The sequence below is a fragment of the Peromyscus leucopus genome, chromosome X (assembly GCF_004664715.2).
Source record: "Peromyscus leucopus breed LL Stock chromosome X, UCI_PerLeu_2.1, whole genome shotgun sequence".
Taxonomy (NCBI): domain Eukaryota; kingdom Metazoa; phylum Chordata; class Mammalia; order Rodentia; family Cricetidae; genus Peromyscus; species Peromyscus leucopus.
Window position 1 is genome coordinate 118,558,160 of NC_051083.1, and position 16,553 is coordinate 118,574,712.

At 43.7% G+C, this 16,553-nt stretch overlaps 1 protein-coding gene across 1 annotated transcript; it reads right to left on the minus strand.

Annotated features, from left to right (window-relative positions):
• Positions 1-2,969: 2,969 nt before the first annotated feature.
• LOC114688511 (cancer/testis antigen 55-like) lies at positions 2,970-11,150 on the minus strand. The gene is made up of 5 exons (XM_028863091.2): positions 10,818-11,150; positions 9,790-9,974; positions 4,929-5,073; positions 3,974-4,086; positions 2,970-3,233 (listed from the first exon to the last, which is right to left on the minus strand). Exons 1-5 carry the CDS (start codon positions 10,897-10,899, stop codon positions 3,027-3,029), a joined length of 732 nt encoding a protein of 243 aa, XP_028718924.1. The 5' UTR covers positions 10,900-11,150; the 3' UTR covers positions 2,970-3,026.
• Positions 11,151-16,553: the final 5,403 nt, after the last annotated feature.

Below are 16,553 nucleotides of genomic sequence, written 5' to 3' on the forward strand. Positions count from 1 at the left end.
GGGCTTCTGCCTGGTCTTATTGTATCTTGTTTTGTTGTCTCTTGCAGATCTGATCTTTTCTTATGTGAGACAGAGTGGGAGTGGATCTAGAGGAGAGGGGAGGTGGTGGGGAGCTGAGAGGAAAGGAGGAAGGGAAACTGTGGACGAGATTTATTGTATGAGAGGAGAATCTATTTTCTTTCCTTTTGGGGGGAGTTGTTTTTCACATTTTTATTGGGGGGCAACAAGGAAGGGTCCTCATCCATCAGCAGGATTATTTGCAGGTTCTTCAGCCTTTCTAGGTATGGGCCTGAGGGTCCTGGGAGTGGCTGGGTACATCAGGCATGTTCCCATTATCTTGCACAGGCACTGGGTAGTTGTAGGGTGGGTGTGGCCTGGTTGATCAAAACTGCGGACTTGCTGTAAGGGCTGGCTATGGGCATAATTATAGCAAGGCCCAGACACCACCATCACTGGCTCCTTCACCCAGGCATCTTGAAGGCAGAGAGTCTCCTGGCTATGTTGGTCTTTGCCAAGAAGAATCTATTTTCAATAAAAATAAGTAAAATAAAATAACATATTACCTCATAATGACTGTAAGAATTTTATTTTCATTTTTGTTCATCTTAATTTTCATGTCTGCTATCAGAAAAGAAACCTGTTATTTTAACCTTCATATGGAAACCAACTGTTGCAGGAATTTCGGGGAAGCTGAATTTTCTCTAGTCCCCAATGTGAGCACCATCATTTTTTGCAGCCTTTTCCCAGTTAACACCCACTTTGATGGTGATGTCTATAAATTGCCCAGGATGTATCCCTGTAAAATCCCTCTTGCATTTGGAGCTTCCAGTGAACATCTGTTATCAACTGTTGAGCAAAAGCTGTGTTGACCACTGTCCAGTGCACAGGGGCCTCTGGGTCAAAAGGGGTGTACTGTCTTTAACTGTCACAGAGCTGGTCATACAATTGGTGCAGGGAATCATCAGAGCACTGAGTGACCTTTCAAATTTTGACCAAGATTGTGACTCCACAGTCTCCATTCTGAACTCCTCCAGCCTGACTTTCATCATTCTTAGAAGTGCCTGGAGGACCTCTGGTGTGTTGGGGTTACATTTGGGACACTTATCAGGAAGGAAGGTGTAGGCAAATCACTTCAGGTTACTAGTGTTTGTGATGCCTGAATGACCAGCCAGGCAGGCGCTGCCTAGTAGACCCTACACTCTTTTCTCTGGAGGTAAAAAGGGCAATCAGGAGCTGTTGGCAGTTGTCCCAAGTAAGTTAGTGGCTGTGCATAATGGTAGACATGGGGTTGATTGCTGTTGGTTGATTTTTCTACTCTTTTGGGGGCCCACCACCCAGTTCCCACATAAATACAGAGGCTTTTTCTTACTTTTAAATGTACTGCCTTAGCTTGACTTGTTTTTAGCCAGCTTTTAACTTAAATTATCCCATCTACCTTTTCCCTCTGGGCTTTTTTCTTTTCTTCTCGTATATCTTACTTTCACTCTTACTCCATGGCTGGCTGGGTGGCTGGGGCTGACCTGGCCCCAACACCCTCCTCTCCTTGTTCTCTTGGTCTTTCTTCTTTTTCTCCCAGATTTTCTCCTTCTATTTATTCTCTCTGCCTGCCAGCCCCGCCTATCCTTTCTCCTGCCTAGTTATTGGCCGGTCAGCTTTTTATTAGACCACCAGGTGTTTTAGATAGGCACAGTAACACAGCTTCAGAGTTAAAACAAATGCAACATAAACAAAAGTAACACACCTCAAAATAATATTCTACAACACTTGATCATAACTTGTGGCTGCTCTAAGTATGGTGGGGTGTGATGTCACTAGTTCAGGAGATCTGTAGTGGTGAATGGCTGATAAATATAATGAACTGTGTCTGGTCTGAGAATCCGGTCCTCCTGGAGGTTGGCTGGCCATGGAGTTTGACACCACAGGCACAGGTCACACAATGGCTGGTCACTGGGAAGCCTTCAGGGACCTGGACCTTAAGCAAACTGAGGTGGAGGATACCCTCCAGCGGTCTGTGGAAAAGGGGCCAATGGCAGCTGTGGCATGAGCCATCAGATGGGAAGTCAGGATACAAAGCAGACATTGGCACTTTGTTCTGAATTCTGAGCATGGGGATGGCCACCCTCAGGAGGAGGGGTAGATGGTGGAAGTTCCAAATCTTGATCCTCTAACTGGAAGATAGGTGGCTTTTTCAGGGTTGAAACTCTCTTAGAGATCAGGACGGCAGTGGATACCCAAGAGGCATGGAATTGAACTCTGTCTTGTGGGTAGAGGGCCAGACTACACCAGGTATTGATGTAAGGAAACTGGTCCAGGTGGCCTGGCAACCCAGTGCAGGCATCCTTCACTCTGTAGATGTTGGAAAGGTCCAGGATTCCTTCTAAAGGGCAGGAAATGTTGAAGGAGGGCCAGTTAACTTCACAGAACGTCCTCCTCAGTATAGGAAGGACTTTGGGAGGTGCCACCTCTCAGACTACTAAAAGTGTACTCTCATCTTTCTGTTTGAAGTAGACCTGAGTCTGGTCTTTCATTTCTCTGCACTTGCATGTTTGGTATATTATCACAGGAAGAGGATCCGAAGATAAACACTAAGTTTAACAAATGGAATAGCTGGTAGGAAATAAAAGATATTGTAGAGAAAAAAACTTTGGAAAGGCATAGAGAGACTCAAGCTAGAAGGCTTGCTGTAATGTTAAATCCAACCTGGTCACATTCGCCTGCTCACTCCTGGAACCTTGAGTTAAATGCTTTGCTTCTCCATGCTGCTTAATGGCCCACAAGGACACTGGCAACACAGAAGCTGCTCCTGCTTATAGAAAATGATGCATCTACCCTAAGGGCAGGACTATTTCTTTGCTAAAATCATGTTCCAATAGGGCATGGTTTTGAATTAACAAGGTACCTTCCTAAAATGAGTTCATGTTCCTAATGAAATCACCAGGATGTTTAAAAGAAGAGTCATAGTTCAATTCTTTGGATTACATGCTCATTGTGTTTTATTAACCCAGAGCCTTAGAAATAATTGTGAATTACAAGGCTTGGTCAATATACATTTCCACTGGGGTCATTGATACCGCTCTCCAAGAACAGTGTGGTTGAATGCTGTCCACAGCAACCACATTCACGATGTCATACAATCCTGGAGTATAATCAGTAGGCTTCTGGAGGGAATCCACAGTGAAAAAGATACAGGATTCCACCACTCCAGTTTTTCCATCAGTACTGGTAACACAGACCTACGATGAGAAATGAAGGCAATGAGTATGGAGAAGCATAACCCACCACAGATGGCCCTCAACAACCCCTTGGCTCTACTCAGCAGGTCCTTCACTCCATCACTGATTCTCATCCTTGACACACAGGGAATGCATGGGTACTGTGTCAACACAATGAGTCACCATTCCACCTCACTCCTATTAAACACAGAAATAAGACAAACATTGGGTGACTTATGAGAAGACATGCCCTTCATGCTACCCAATATGGACCCACATCTATCTCCTGTGATGAGAAGACATGCCCTTTAGGTTATTCAATATGGCCTCACACTCTGTCTCCTGTGATGAGAAGACATGATCTTCATGCTACACAATGTGGCCTCACTACTCTACCTCCCTGACTTTACATCTTATTCTCAGGCTGTACTAGACAAGGTCTTACCCATCCTTATAAGCAGGCTGAACACCTCAAACCCAGTGCACTCAAAGTTTCCCCACAATGGCCTCACAGCCAAGACACATTTGAACTGTTTTTCACAGAACACCCTAATGTCAAGTAAAGCACAAAAGCTGGGAGTTAACAATGTGTATATTCTACATTACTTTCTGCTTATTTCCTTTTCAATCAGTGAGTTTGTCCACTTTGGCAGGGAATACACTAGCAAACATACCAAACAAAATCCTGGGCAAAAAAGTAACCAGGAAGGAAGTATAGGCAACTACCTACCCATGACAAGGTCAACATGGAAGCAAATTACCTCATCCATATTCTGGGAGCTTAAGGGGCTCACGGTGTGGATGTTCATGTTTGAAGTGCCTGGCTTCATGGAATACTCAACCAGCAACAAGTCTCCTTTGTAAGGCATGAATTCTAAAACAACCAAGAACATTAGAAGTGTAAATATTATGGCACTCAGGTCATGTCACAATACCTAAGACCCTTCATCACCGCAATATGCTGACAAACATTTCCTGAATGTAAAGTAACTTTTCTAAATACTTACACAGACATCTCAAATATCTTCCTACAGGAAGGGACGCTTAAGGCCCTTTATACACTGGTTCTTCTACAATGATTTATTCACAGACATGGATAACTAAAAACTGTGATTCTCAGAGTGAAAGTTACAGCTAGGAGTACTGGATTTTCTCATCAAGTGGTCATTTTGAGATCTCGTTTGGGGATGGAAGCCAGGTACACAGTAGGATCACATGCTTCAACCTTGGTACCTAGGCTAGGGACAAAATATGAGACCCTATCTGATGAATATTCTGGAACGAGGACACAGAAAGAAAGAGGCCTATCTGCACCTTTGCTCTGAAATGGTGGATGTATTTTCAAAATAAATCTCTTATACTTGTGTGATGTTATCATTGATGATATTTTGCATGTATCCTGATGCAGTGGCAGAAAGATTATGACCTCAGCACTCAGAAGAGTCAGGGATGGGTTTGCTAAGTTCATGAACAATTCTCAGATGCATAGTGAGTTTCAGATAACTTAGAGGAACCCTGTATGAGAAATCAAAACAGCCAAACCAATCAATTGAGTAGTGAAAACCACATGGATGCATGATGAATGGCACTGGGGGACAGGACCGCTATGTGATATTTAAAATATTGCCCATTTCCCCATTTTAATTGTACCCCACTTTCAATTTCAAGGACACTTCCCACACTCTTGCTCTTTGCTTTTAAAACTATAAATCTTACCTCCAGAAAAGAGATGGACAGGGAAAGAAGTTTCCTTGTCAATATAGATGCTGTCCTGTGTGACCGAGGTGACACACTTAATACAAAGTTCTCTGTCAAGTTCTGATTGCTCAGTACCATCAACAGGGTCAGTCATGGTTTTCACCTATAAGAGAAGGAGACGGTGGTTGAAGATAAAATAAAAATTACAGGCAGGAGACTGTACAGTTACCAAGGAATCCCCATGAAAACTACAGCATTTCAACGAGGTGACCTAACAGAGTTGTAAGGGTGTTTGCAGGACATAGGACTCCTTGTCAGAGACATGGACTTTATTAGTCATGCCAAAATAGCACTCCTGTGGCAGATCTTTTAAGCAACTGTTCTCAAACCTAGCCCATACATTTCCCATTAATGATACACCATGGACCTGAGATGATGACATCAATTGTGTCTGTGCTTGCTCCATGGATTGCAAGTGCCTTGCAACTGTGAATTTCACACCTATGTTTAATGCTCTCACAAACTCACCTTCTGACCTTAGAAAGACAGGGCTCTTGCTTATCAGGAACTCAAAATCCAATAGTGTAAAATATACTTCTAAACAAGGTGTAGTCATGGCTGTAACTCAAATTAATTTTTAGACTGACATTGGTGGTGTAATTTGAGGAAATGGGCTTTGCAGGGTATTTGAAGGAAGAGAAATGGGTTAGCTGGGAGATGGGAGTGGAGCAGAATAAAGTTGACAGAGACAAGAATGAGCAGAACAATTTTGGAGAACAAGGAGGGAGAACATGTTTTTCCCTATCTGGACATGGGTGCTGAAGCAGGAGATTAAGTGGAAGAAATAACCCCCATCACAAGAGATTGCAAAGGAAAACCAAGCCCAGGAACTTATCACACACACCTGAGCAAAGGAAAGGTGGAACTCCCTCCATTTGAACCACAGAACAAAGTGTACACCTATCACTATGGTGGCAATTGCCCCCACTCACCTGTTAACTGACACTTGATGTGTTAGCCAAGGATGGACATGGACAAACAACCAAACAAAGTCCCTGCATCCTCAGCTGAGCTCAGACCTTGCTGGTGATAAGGCCTACTTATCTGCCTTTTCCAGCCCCTCTGATTACCCTCGGTGTCTTCTTTCAGTCTTTCCACTCTTGAACCTGGCGAATATTCTGTTTTTTGCCTCTGCATCTGGACATACATCTGTATTTTTGATGAAAACTCCCTGGTCCACAACAATTGATAGCACAAAAACAACTCCTTCACTAAAGCATGTTTCAGTTTCTATTCTTACCAATAAAGACTGTATTTACATTTTTGAAAAATTATTTTTTTAAATTTATTTTACATCCTGACCTCAGTTTCCCCTCTCTCCTCTCCTCCCAGTCCCTCCCTCCACCTCCCCTCTGCCCTCCCCCAATTCACTCATCTGTTTCTTTTCACAAAAGGGCAGGCCTCCCATGAGTATCAACAAAACTTGGCATATCTAGTTGCAGTAAGACTAAGCATCTGCCCATGTAGTAAGGCGGGAGAAAGAATCAGAAGAGAAAGTGGGAAATAATCTTGAAGGTACTGGCACAGGAGACAACTTCCTGAACAGAACACCCATCTTGCAGGCACCAAGATCAACATTTAACAAATGGGATCTTATGGAATTGAAATGTTTCTGTAAGGCAAAAGACACCATCAATAGGACAAAACAGCAGCCTACAGAATGGAAAAAGATCTTCACTAACCCCACCTCTGACAGAGGGCAGTTTTCCAAACTATATAAAGAACTCAAGAACCTAGATATCAACAAACCAAATAATCATCCAATTAAAAACATGGGGTACAGATCTAAACAGAGTTCTCAACACAAGGATCTCAAATGGCCGAGAAAAACGTAAAAAGATGTCCAATATCCTTAGCCATCAGAAAAATGCAAATCAAAATGACTCTGAGATTCCATCTTACACCTGTCGGAATGACTAAGATAAAAAACACAAAGGACAGCTCACTCTGGAGAGCATGTGGTGCAAGGGGAACACTCCTCCATTGCTAGTGTGAGTGCAAACTTTCTACAACCAGTTTGGAGGTCAGCTCCACTACTCTTGGGCATAAATCCAAATGATTCTCCATCCTACCACAAAGACACATGCTCAACTACGTTCATAGTAGCTTTATTCATAACAGCCAGAACCTAGAAACAATCCAGATGTCCCTCAACTAAGGAATGGATAAAGAAAATATGGTACATTTACACTAAAAGTGATACCTGGAAAGGGAGGTGCATTTGGGGGTCAGGTAAAATCCTGGCACAAGGGAATCTCCCAGGATTCTACAAGGATGACCCCAACTAAGCCTCTTAAGCAATAGCAGATAACGTAGCCTGAACTGGCCATCTTCTGTGACCAGATTGGTGCCTAGCCCAATTGTCACCAGAGAGGCTTCATCCAGCAACTGATGGAAAAACAGATGCAGACCCACAGCCCAACATGAGGTAGAGTTCAGGGAATCCTGCAGAAGAGGAGTAGAAAGGATTGTAGGAGCCAGAGGGGTCAAGGACACCACAAGAAAACTCACAGAATCAACTAACCTGGGCTCATAGGGGCTCACAGAGACTGACCCGACAACCAGGGAGCCTGCGTGGGACTAATGTAGGCACTGTGCACGTATGTTACAGTTGTGTAGCTTGGTCCTTTTGTGGGACTCCTAACAGTGGAACCAGGGCTGTCTTCAACTCATTTACTGGCTTTTGTGACCCCACTCCATTTACATTTTATCCATCCATTTGAAACCTCCTGAAACTCTGCTCCAGCCTCTTTAACCAGTTGTACTCATCATGTAACCTGTATTTTCTGTGCACTTACATATTGATTGTGGTGTGTTATATGAGAATTAGGAATAGCAATTAAGACTGAAATAAAAAAAAAAAACCATGTAATCTTGTCCAGATTACCAAAGTAAGCAGGATTTTCTTGCAAATTGCTGCCATTAAAACTACTGTGTTGGGCTGGAGAGATGGCTCAGAGGTTAAGAGCACTGGCTGCTCTTCCAGGGGTCCTGAGTTCAATTCCCAGCAACCACATGGTGGCTCACCACCATCAATAATGAGATCTGGTGCCTTCTTCTGGCCTGCAGGCTTACTGTATACATAATAAATAAATAAATCTAAAAAAAAAAAGAAAAAAAACTACTGTGTCTTATGAATTTATTGTTATTCAATAAATTCTGACATTGTGAAAGACACATCTGTTCACCTATGTTCCTGAAAGAGTACATTAATGACATAATATTTTTGATATTTTTAAAATATTTGAAAAACAAAAAACTGTAAGTTTTAAAAAAAACCAGTGGGAGAACACATTCCTATTTTCCTAGTAAATATATTCTTACAAATGTGGAAAGGTCTAGGATGGATCTATGTTTGAGAAGAACAAGAAGTGAAAATGATAACTTTATCATTAAGATGATAAAAAATTCAAAATAAGATCAGGAGCCTGCTTCCAGTTTTCAATTTTACCATGATTTTACAATAACAGTCTTCCAGTGTTTTCCAATACTGGCAAAGGTATCTTCTGTGGCCTGCTGTTGAGACTCTCAATAGGAACAAGATAAGTAAGAGTAATTTGACAATAGCCATCAATATGTAAAGAGTTGAACGGAAGTGATGATTACAGAACCCACATGGAGGCTCAGCACCTCCTCAGGCAGCAGGAACACACGTGGTACACAGATGTACACGCAGGCAAAACACTCATGCACATGACATAATAAAAAGAAATCTAAAAAATTAAAGTAAATAAACACATACACTTCAATTGACATAGAAAAGAGTGTGAACAATACAGTCTTTGTCATATCAATTCTTCTAGTTTGGATACTGAATAGAAAATGGCTGGCCACTATATGATGGAAGTTGCAGGATTATACAGAATCATTTCCATGTTTTTCAAATATTAAGAGAACTGATACAAAATATTTAGAAACAGAATAGGCATCACTGCATTCAAATTCTAGAACATCAAATCCACTAAGCTCAGAGAAGTGGGATGTCAACTTTGACCATACATCAACATTTTCTTAATCTTTTTTTGGTGAAAATTTTATTTTTACATAGAAGGGAAGTTTTAAGGTTATTACGTTTATGGTCTAAAAAGAAAAGCAAGGAAACCCTTTTGTGTATTTTCAGCAAGAAACTGTACATCTCTAATTTTTTATTCATATTTACAATGTAATTTGATCAAAGTGTTACTAAAATGCATGATAGTATCACACTTTTCTTTTTTCCTCTCATATATAATATCATGACCACAGTTTCCCCTCCTTCCTCCCCTTCCAATCAGGCCTCCATCCACTCCTTTCTCTTTTCTGAATCTTTTTGGAAAAACGGGTTTTCACCATGTAACTCTGGCTGTCCTGGAACTCACTATATAGGTCAGGCTGGCCTTGAACTGAGAAAATTGCCTTCCTCTCCTTCCTGAGTCCGCACCACCATTCCCATCACACACAGTGTTTTGAATGAGAATGGCCCCAATAGACTCAAGGTGTTTGAAAACTTGGTCCCTATGGAGGGACTGTTTGGGGAGGTTTAAGAGGTGTGAATTTATTGCAAGCAGGTTTGAAAATGTAAAGACTAGCAACATTTCTAGTTGTGTCTCTTTGCTTTGAGACTGCATTTGAAGAGGTAAGCTCTCAGCTTCCTGCTTCTGTTACCATACCTGCTGCTTGCTGCCTACCGTCCCTACCTGCCTTGATGGACTCACTCATTTTTCTAGAACCATAAGAACAAATAAACACACTTCCTTAAGTTGCTCTCATCATGGTATTTTATCACAGCAACAGAGAAGTAAATAATACACCAAGAGACTCTGGGTGAAGTCAGGCATACCTTGATTGCTTTTTGGATATGAGTTGTTTCGTTTTCTTCCACGAGAGCAATGACTCTTGTCCCAGTGTTCAGTGGGACTTTGACACACAACATGTCAGTATTGAAAAAGATAGATTCATTAATCCAGCCATAGTCGGTACACAGGGTGGTCACAATTCCTCTGACAGTCTTCAACTTGGAGATATCTATGACACAGATAAACTAAGGTCACAATGGTTCATATCAAATGCAATCCGTCTCTACACAGAAGTCCTACTCTGAGCCCCTGTGTAGATGTGAGCACATATCATCACTTCTCTGACCATAACAACCATTCCTGGGCCCTAAGATTGTGACCACTGAATGTCACCTCCACGGCATCTGTGGGTGGCCTGTCCCAGTAAGAGTACAAGTCCTGCTCAGGAAGCCTCTTTAAACTCCCATTATTGCTGGTATATGCTGCCTCAGCAGCAGCAGCAAATGCATAACCAACGCTCTAATTTCTGACCAAGCATTAAAAGATATGTGCAGATGTAAGGACATGTTTCCAAATTGTCTTTTATTCTTCATGAGCATAATGGGTAAGTAATGTTTTGGGAACTGGCTCCAGTATCCTGCTGGGACAACCGGCCACCTTCCTTCGTGGTACCTTCCTTAGACTGACTCTGCCTCCTGGCTTCAGATACTTGTGTGCATGGGAAACAAGGCCAAATTCAGTCTCCAGTGAGATGTTCCCTTCTCTGGGGAATACACAAAGGCTTCTTGTAAGGGGAAAGGCAGAGACAGTACATCCCGCAAACACTTGTGTCACGTGTTCTTTGAGTTGGTCCAAACACCCTCCTGCTTTGGCTCACCAAGGGAGCTTGGGGCACAGTTCAGTGTTGGCCTAACTCTTGGGAACTCAGGGACACCCTCATGGTCAACAGCCACTCAGGATGGCGGCCGGTCCCTCCCGCCATCTGGGTCCCACAACACCTCATGGTGGAGAGAGAGACCCTTTTCTGAGGAGTCTCCTTGAGTGAAGAATGAGGGGACTCCAAGAGGCATACCTTCAGATTTTTCCTGTGGTGTTTTTTCAGACTCTGTCTTCCACTGAAAGATAGCTGAAATTCGTTGCCAAAGTCTCTGCATACTGGTGTCACCACCAGCCTGGGCAATGCCGAGGCTTGCGAATGAATCACTGAGCCTGATGTTATGAATCTCAGGATCTGGCCCCACTTATCTTCTCCAGCCTCTGTGAGATGGTAGTGACCAGCTAAAGGGCAGCCCTCTGAAATGGGCAGGGACAGGGAACCACCCTGGCTTCTGGCAGCTCCCTTCAAGCTCCCAGGGAGAGTCCACCTCTTTCTACTGCCCAGCCAATGAGAGTCAATGGGATGTTTACATCACTGCCAATGAGAGCCACTGGGAGGAGACTTTGGGCTCCGCCCACCCATTGTGAGTGCACCAATAGGAGGGTCCCTGGAAAAATCTGCGCGTAGGTGTGCCCTTGGGGGTACTCAGTTTGGATGTAAAAGGGTCTCTTTCCTACATTTTCGATAGAGCCAGGGTTTTGTCTTAGGAGGTGTGACAGAAGCCTGTGTGCCTGCTCTGACCCCCAAAATTATGCTTGGTGATAAAATAAGCACTATCCACATTGTGGCATTGTTTTAGTCAGTGATAGTGTGTGTGTGTGTGTGTGTGTGTGTGTGTGTGTGTGTGTGTGTGTGTGTGTGTGTGTTGGTCTTCTGTAATTTAAAATTTTGAGGATAGTGAAGCCTTATCTAATTATTCTCTATCAATAAAAATCGGGAGTCAGACATTGGGGTAAGAACTTAAAAGAGCAGAAAAACAGGGGAGCCACCACCAGTCACCCCCTACCTGTTTTGTTCCTTCCTCTAAAAGGGTCGAGTTCCTGTCTCAGCCCTGCCTTACTACTTACTGTCTCCTGTCTACAGTCCTCCAAACTTCTATGGATAATTTTGGTCAGCTAGTGTCTATCTCTGCCCTCTGACTCTAAGCAAGCTTTATTTGTCAGAACACAATCAAAATATCACACATTTCCCCCTTTTGTTTAAATAAAAATAGAAGTTTTTAACTAACATAGTAAAACTATATATAATAAGTACAATAACTATATACAATATATACAGGCAATAACTACATTAACAATGTCTAGTCCATTTGCTATCTTGGTAAGCTTAAAGTGTTGTACCTAAATCATTTTCTATCCTAACTTGTATTACCAACCCAAAACTATCTTTTTATGTCTCTCAACCTTATACACTTTACACCCCTTTTATGAGTTTCTTTTCTGAAATTTGTAACAAGGAAAGCTATAACTATAACTATCTAGTCTTCAACTCCATCAGAGACCTGAGAAGGATATAATATTACCTGAGTAAACAGGAACTACAGAGCAAACAACTCCCAAAACTAAGGAATGACAGAAACAGCTGGCTGCTTAGACAGTCACTCAAGGTTCCTCTGCAATTTTGGGGGATCCATCTTCGGCCTAAAGGCCTAGAATATCTGACAGATTTTTCTGTGAAGCAGGAATTTTGAAGGACTGTCCTGCCTTGTCTTGGCAAACTTCAGCAGCCATTTTCTTTTGTGTCCTATCTGTCAAATTTGGACAGTATATGTCAGCAGTTGAGGCAAGGGCAGTTTCTTGCCCAGTGACTAACTTTTACCACAAAGAAAATAAACTCCATATGGTGTTTCTTTGATGCCCATCATTTTCTCTGAAGTAGACTGGTGCTGCTGGGCTCAGACATGTCTCATTGTCATAAAAAAAAACCCTCAGGCAGTGGTGTCACCTTTAATCCTAGTCCTTGGGAGGTGGAGGCACATGGATCTCTGTGAGTTCAAGGCCAGCCTGGGCTACAGAGTGAGTTGCAGTTAAGGCGCAAAGCTACACGGAGAAATTCTGTTTTGAACCCCCCCTCAAAAAAAACCCCTCATGTTATTAAAGCATCTTGAATGCCATATTCTGTAGATCTCTGAAGTGTTTGAAGACTACTTGTCTATCTAAAATATATCTCTGTTTGACCTTGAAAACATACCTAATATGACTACAAGTTTGATTAGCAATAGTTGACTATTAATTAACCTGCATTTCTTTATTATCCTAAAAAGACTGTAATAATAACTTTCAATTACTAGAAATTTATATTCATTGTTAAATGACCCGATGGCATTTTATTCAATGAGCAGGAATGGAGGGTGGGAATTGAGGATGGGGATAGGATTGGCTAATGGCTTAAGCTAGCATGGGCTATGAGCAGAGAAGCTGAAGAGAAGAATGGGTGAGAATCCCAGGAACAGGGCTTTGGTTGCCCAGGATGTGGAGGATATGTGCATCTGAGTCACATGCTGCTGAACCACTGAGGATGACATTAGAACGGACAAGGTTGTTTAGGATATACACTGGATTAAAATCCATTGCAGCTCATGTCATGTGGAGCAGTACTTAAGAAAGAGACGCGAATACAGGCTGTCTGCTGAGGCATTAGGACTGAAGGAGGGGGCAGGGAGCAAGTAAGGGCTGGGATGCTTTACCTTGTGGTCCTTAGATTGACAGGGAAAAGAAATGGCTGGTGGTTAATTGTGTTGTTTTCAACAAAATGTACTTCTAAACTTCAGTAAAAATCAAAATGTACAGATAATCTGGGCTGCTTGTAAAACCAATGCAATCAATGCAACACACACACACACACTTTGGCAGTTAGTAGGAGAGTTCCTTGGTCTCCATTGGAAACCACGAGAAAGATTTTCTTGGTGATTTGCTTTCCAGTTAAATATTTCCCTCTAAGGTCCAGGTGGAACTCTTTGATTCAGGTCCTCAACTTTAAGCCTGGATGGAGTCTCATGACTTCTGGGCATAGTAGCCTCCTGCCAGCATTCCTCTTGTATTCTGGAAATTCTAAAGCCAAAGCAGACAGCATTGGTCAGGGGTTCCTGGTGAAGTCACCCCAACCAAGGGGGAAACTGATGGAGAGACTTCCTGTGTCCAAAACAGCAGGCTGGGTGAACTCTGAGACAGTTTGTGATGAAGTTTCCAAGTGCCCTCCCTCTTCCCTCTAGCATGCAATAGCAGAGCCCTGCTGGACCTTGTTCTCTGACCTGGTCAGATCGACATACGTGGAGGGACTGCTGCGTTCTCCACACGCAGGGCAATTACCAGACTCCGGCAGGAAGAAAGGGAGTCAGTAGCAGCCAGGGAGACGGGAGAGAAAGGTAGACTTCATCAAGGAGGTCAGCGGTGCTACTTGAGAGTTTCCACCCACCTTCTGAGAATTTATTTTCTATGAAACACATTAACAGCCACCATTTCCATTCCTTCCCTCAGCTTTTGATGTTGGAAGGGGAAAATGATGGGCATATGTCAGCACAGATCAAAGTGATGAGGCCATTTTCTGCTTCCTTCCCAGAGTTCCATTTAGCCAAAGAGTATGAAGATCTGGAACCTCCTGGTGAAGAGCCCCCAGAGCAGCTGCTGGCTGACACCAAGGAGCCTGAGGAAAACCAGAACCAACAGGAGATGCCAGAGACCTCCAATGAAGTACAGGAGCCTCTCAGCTCTGGAGCCCATACACAGGCTCCTCCCGATGAGAAGCCTTTCTCTAGTGAGCAGTTAGGGCTATGCTGTGCTCACCGGCAGCAATCTAACATTCACCTGGAAATTCAAACAGGAAAGGTAGCACAACAGGGTCCTAGAGATGGGCCAGGGTCGTCCCGTGGGTCAGACCGCTATGGGCCAGGGCCCTCCCGTGGGTCAGACCGCTATGGGCCAGGGCCCTCCCGTGGGTCAGACCGCTATGGGCCAGGGTCGTCCCGTGGGTCAGACCGCTTTGGGCCAGGGCCCTCCTGTGGGTCAGACCGCTTTGGGCCAGGGCCCTCCCGTGGGTCAGACCGCTATGGGCCAGGGCCCTCCCATGGGTCAGACAGCTATGGGCCAGGGTCCTCCCGTGGGTCAGACCGCTTTGGGCCAGGGCCCTCCCGTGGGTCAGACCGCTTTGGGCCAGGGCCCTCCCGTGGGTCAGATCGCTATGGGCCAGGGCCCTCCCGTGGGTCAGACTGTTATGAGCCAGGGTTCTCCCGTGGGTCAGACAGCTAGGGGCCAGGACCCTCCCACGGGTCAGACAGTTATGGGCCAGGGTCCTCCCGTGGGTCAGATCGCTATGGGCAGCAGTTCGTTTACCAGAAGGATGTTCATGTGCATGCTCTGTCCAGCAATTCATTTACTCAGGCGGCAACAGTCAGTGAGCCAGAGGCAGACTATTTTGACCAAGAAAGACGGCAATGTAGGCTATGTAAGAGGGAGTTTATGTATACCTTGGGCCTGATAGAGCATGTGAGACCTCAGGTAGTTTCCAGATCTCACCAGTGCCCCTTCTGTGGGAAAACCTTTAGAGGGCAGTCACATGTTATTGCACACCAAGTGAGACACACTGATGAGAGACCATTTCCATGCAATCACTGTCTGAAAAGCTATAAACACAAATCCAGCCTGCAGAGACACTTAAAGTTCCACACAAGGGAGAACCAAGCCAAGGCGAGCCAGGGTGCTCAGCGTGCCCCCCACAACGCAAGCCAGTAGATCACCCACCTGCAAGCTTACAGCACAACTCCCCAAGAATCTGTTCATGCCTTTAATACGAATATTGTTTATTCCCAAGCAGTACCCATTTCACAAATGCTGTGATAATGACATATAGATTATATACATTCTTCATACCTTAAATGGAAAAATATTGACATGCAAGCTTGTAGTGAAGTAAGTTGTTAATAGCTGTGAATGTCAAATTTTTCCTTCCTAGTGGAAATGATGGTCTCAGTTAGTTTTGTTTTGCTTTGGCTAGTAGTGAACTCCAGGCCTTGCACATGCAAAGCAAACACTCTTACCACTGAGCTCCATCTCTAGCTCAGGTAAGGTTTTGGTTTTCTTTACCAGTGATGGGGAGTGAATTTAGGGCCTTGAGCTTGCAAATCACACACTACCACTGAGCTCCATCTCTAGCTCAGGTAGTTTATTTTTTGTTTTTTTCTTTACTGGTGCTGGGGAGTGAATTTAGGACCTTGAGCTTGCAAATCACACACTACCACTGAGCTCCATTCTAGGTTAGTCAGGGTTTTGAATTCTTCAACTCTAACTGTGGTCATTCTCCATTAATTTGAGGTTATAGTTTGTCCTGTATTCATGGTCTGTGACTACACTTTTTGTTGTATTTCCTCCTCTTTGGTCCAGGAACTGACCAATGCTAAGCCTTTGCTGATAAGTTTTTGTTAATACTGGAATTTGATTAATAAACAAGTTTCTCTTGCTGCTTTGTGTCGTTTTTGTTTTCTTGAAGACTTGTATCCTGTGGGTCAGAACAAAACCATGTGATGTGCCCTTGAGGAGGGTGGTCTGGGGACTCTGAGAGGATTTTCAGGTGTTAAATGCATGCCTGGTAGCTGGTGCCCTAGCAGGATAGTGCTGTTCCTTAGGTAAAATGCTCAAGGTTTGGTTCTCCTATACGCCTGAGAACCAATTTTTTTTTTTCAATATCACAGAGCAGATTTTTAACATGTGATTAGCTTTTAAGCTAGCAGTAAACCCCAAAGGCTCAATTTTGGACCTAAGAGGAGCCTGTCCTCTAAAGCTAGTCAAATAATGCCCAGCCTCAGGAGCCCATCCTTGCCTTTCATTCCCAATGTGGAGGGAACTGTGGTATTTTCTAAGGAGTTTGCAGTCGGAGCCTCCGGAGTTAGCAGGGCTGCTCAGCTTACCCAGTTGTTCATCTGGAACAAGGGAAAGGTGG

Bases quoted from the DNA above. Each gene is read 5' to 3' on its own strand.
- LOC114688511 (XM_028863091.2), bottom strand. From the start codon at position 10,899: ATGCAGAGACTTTGGCAACGAATTTCAGCTATCTTTCAGTGGAAGACA. The intron at 9,975-10,817 runs GTATGCCTCTTG...TCTGTGTCATAG, and splicing joins ACCACAGGAAAAATCTGAAG to ATATCTCCAAGTTGAAGACT. The intron at 3,234-3,973 runs GTAATTTGCTTC...TTCTCATCGTAG, and splicing joins GCTCCCAGAATATGGATGAG to GTCTGTGTTACCAGTACTGA.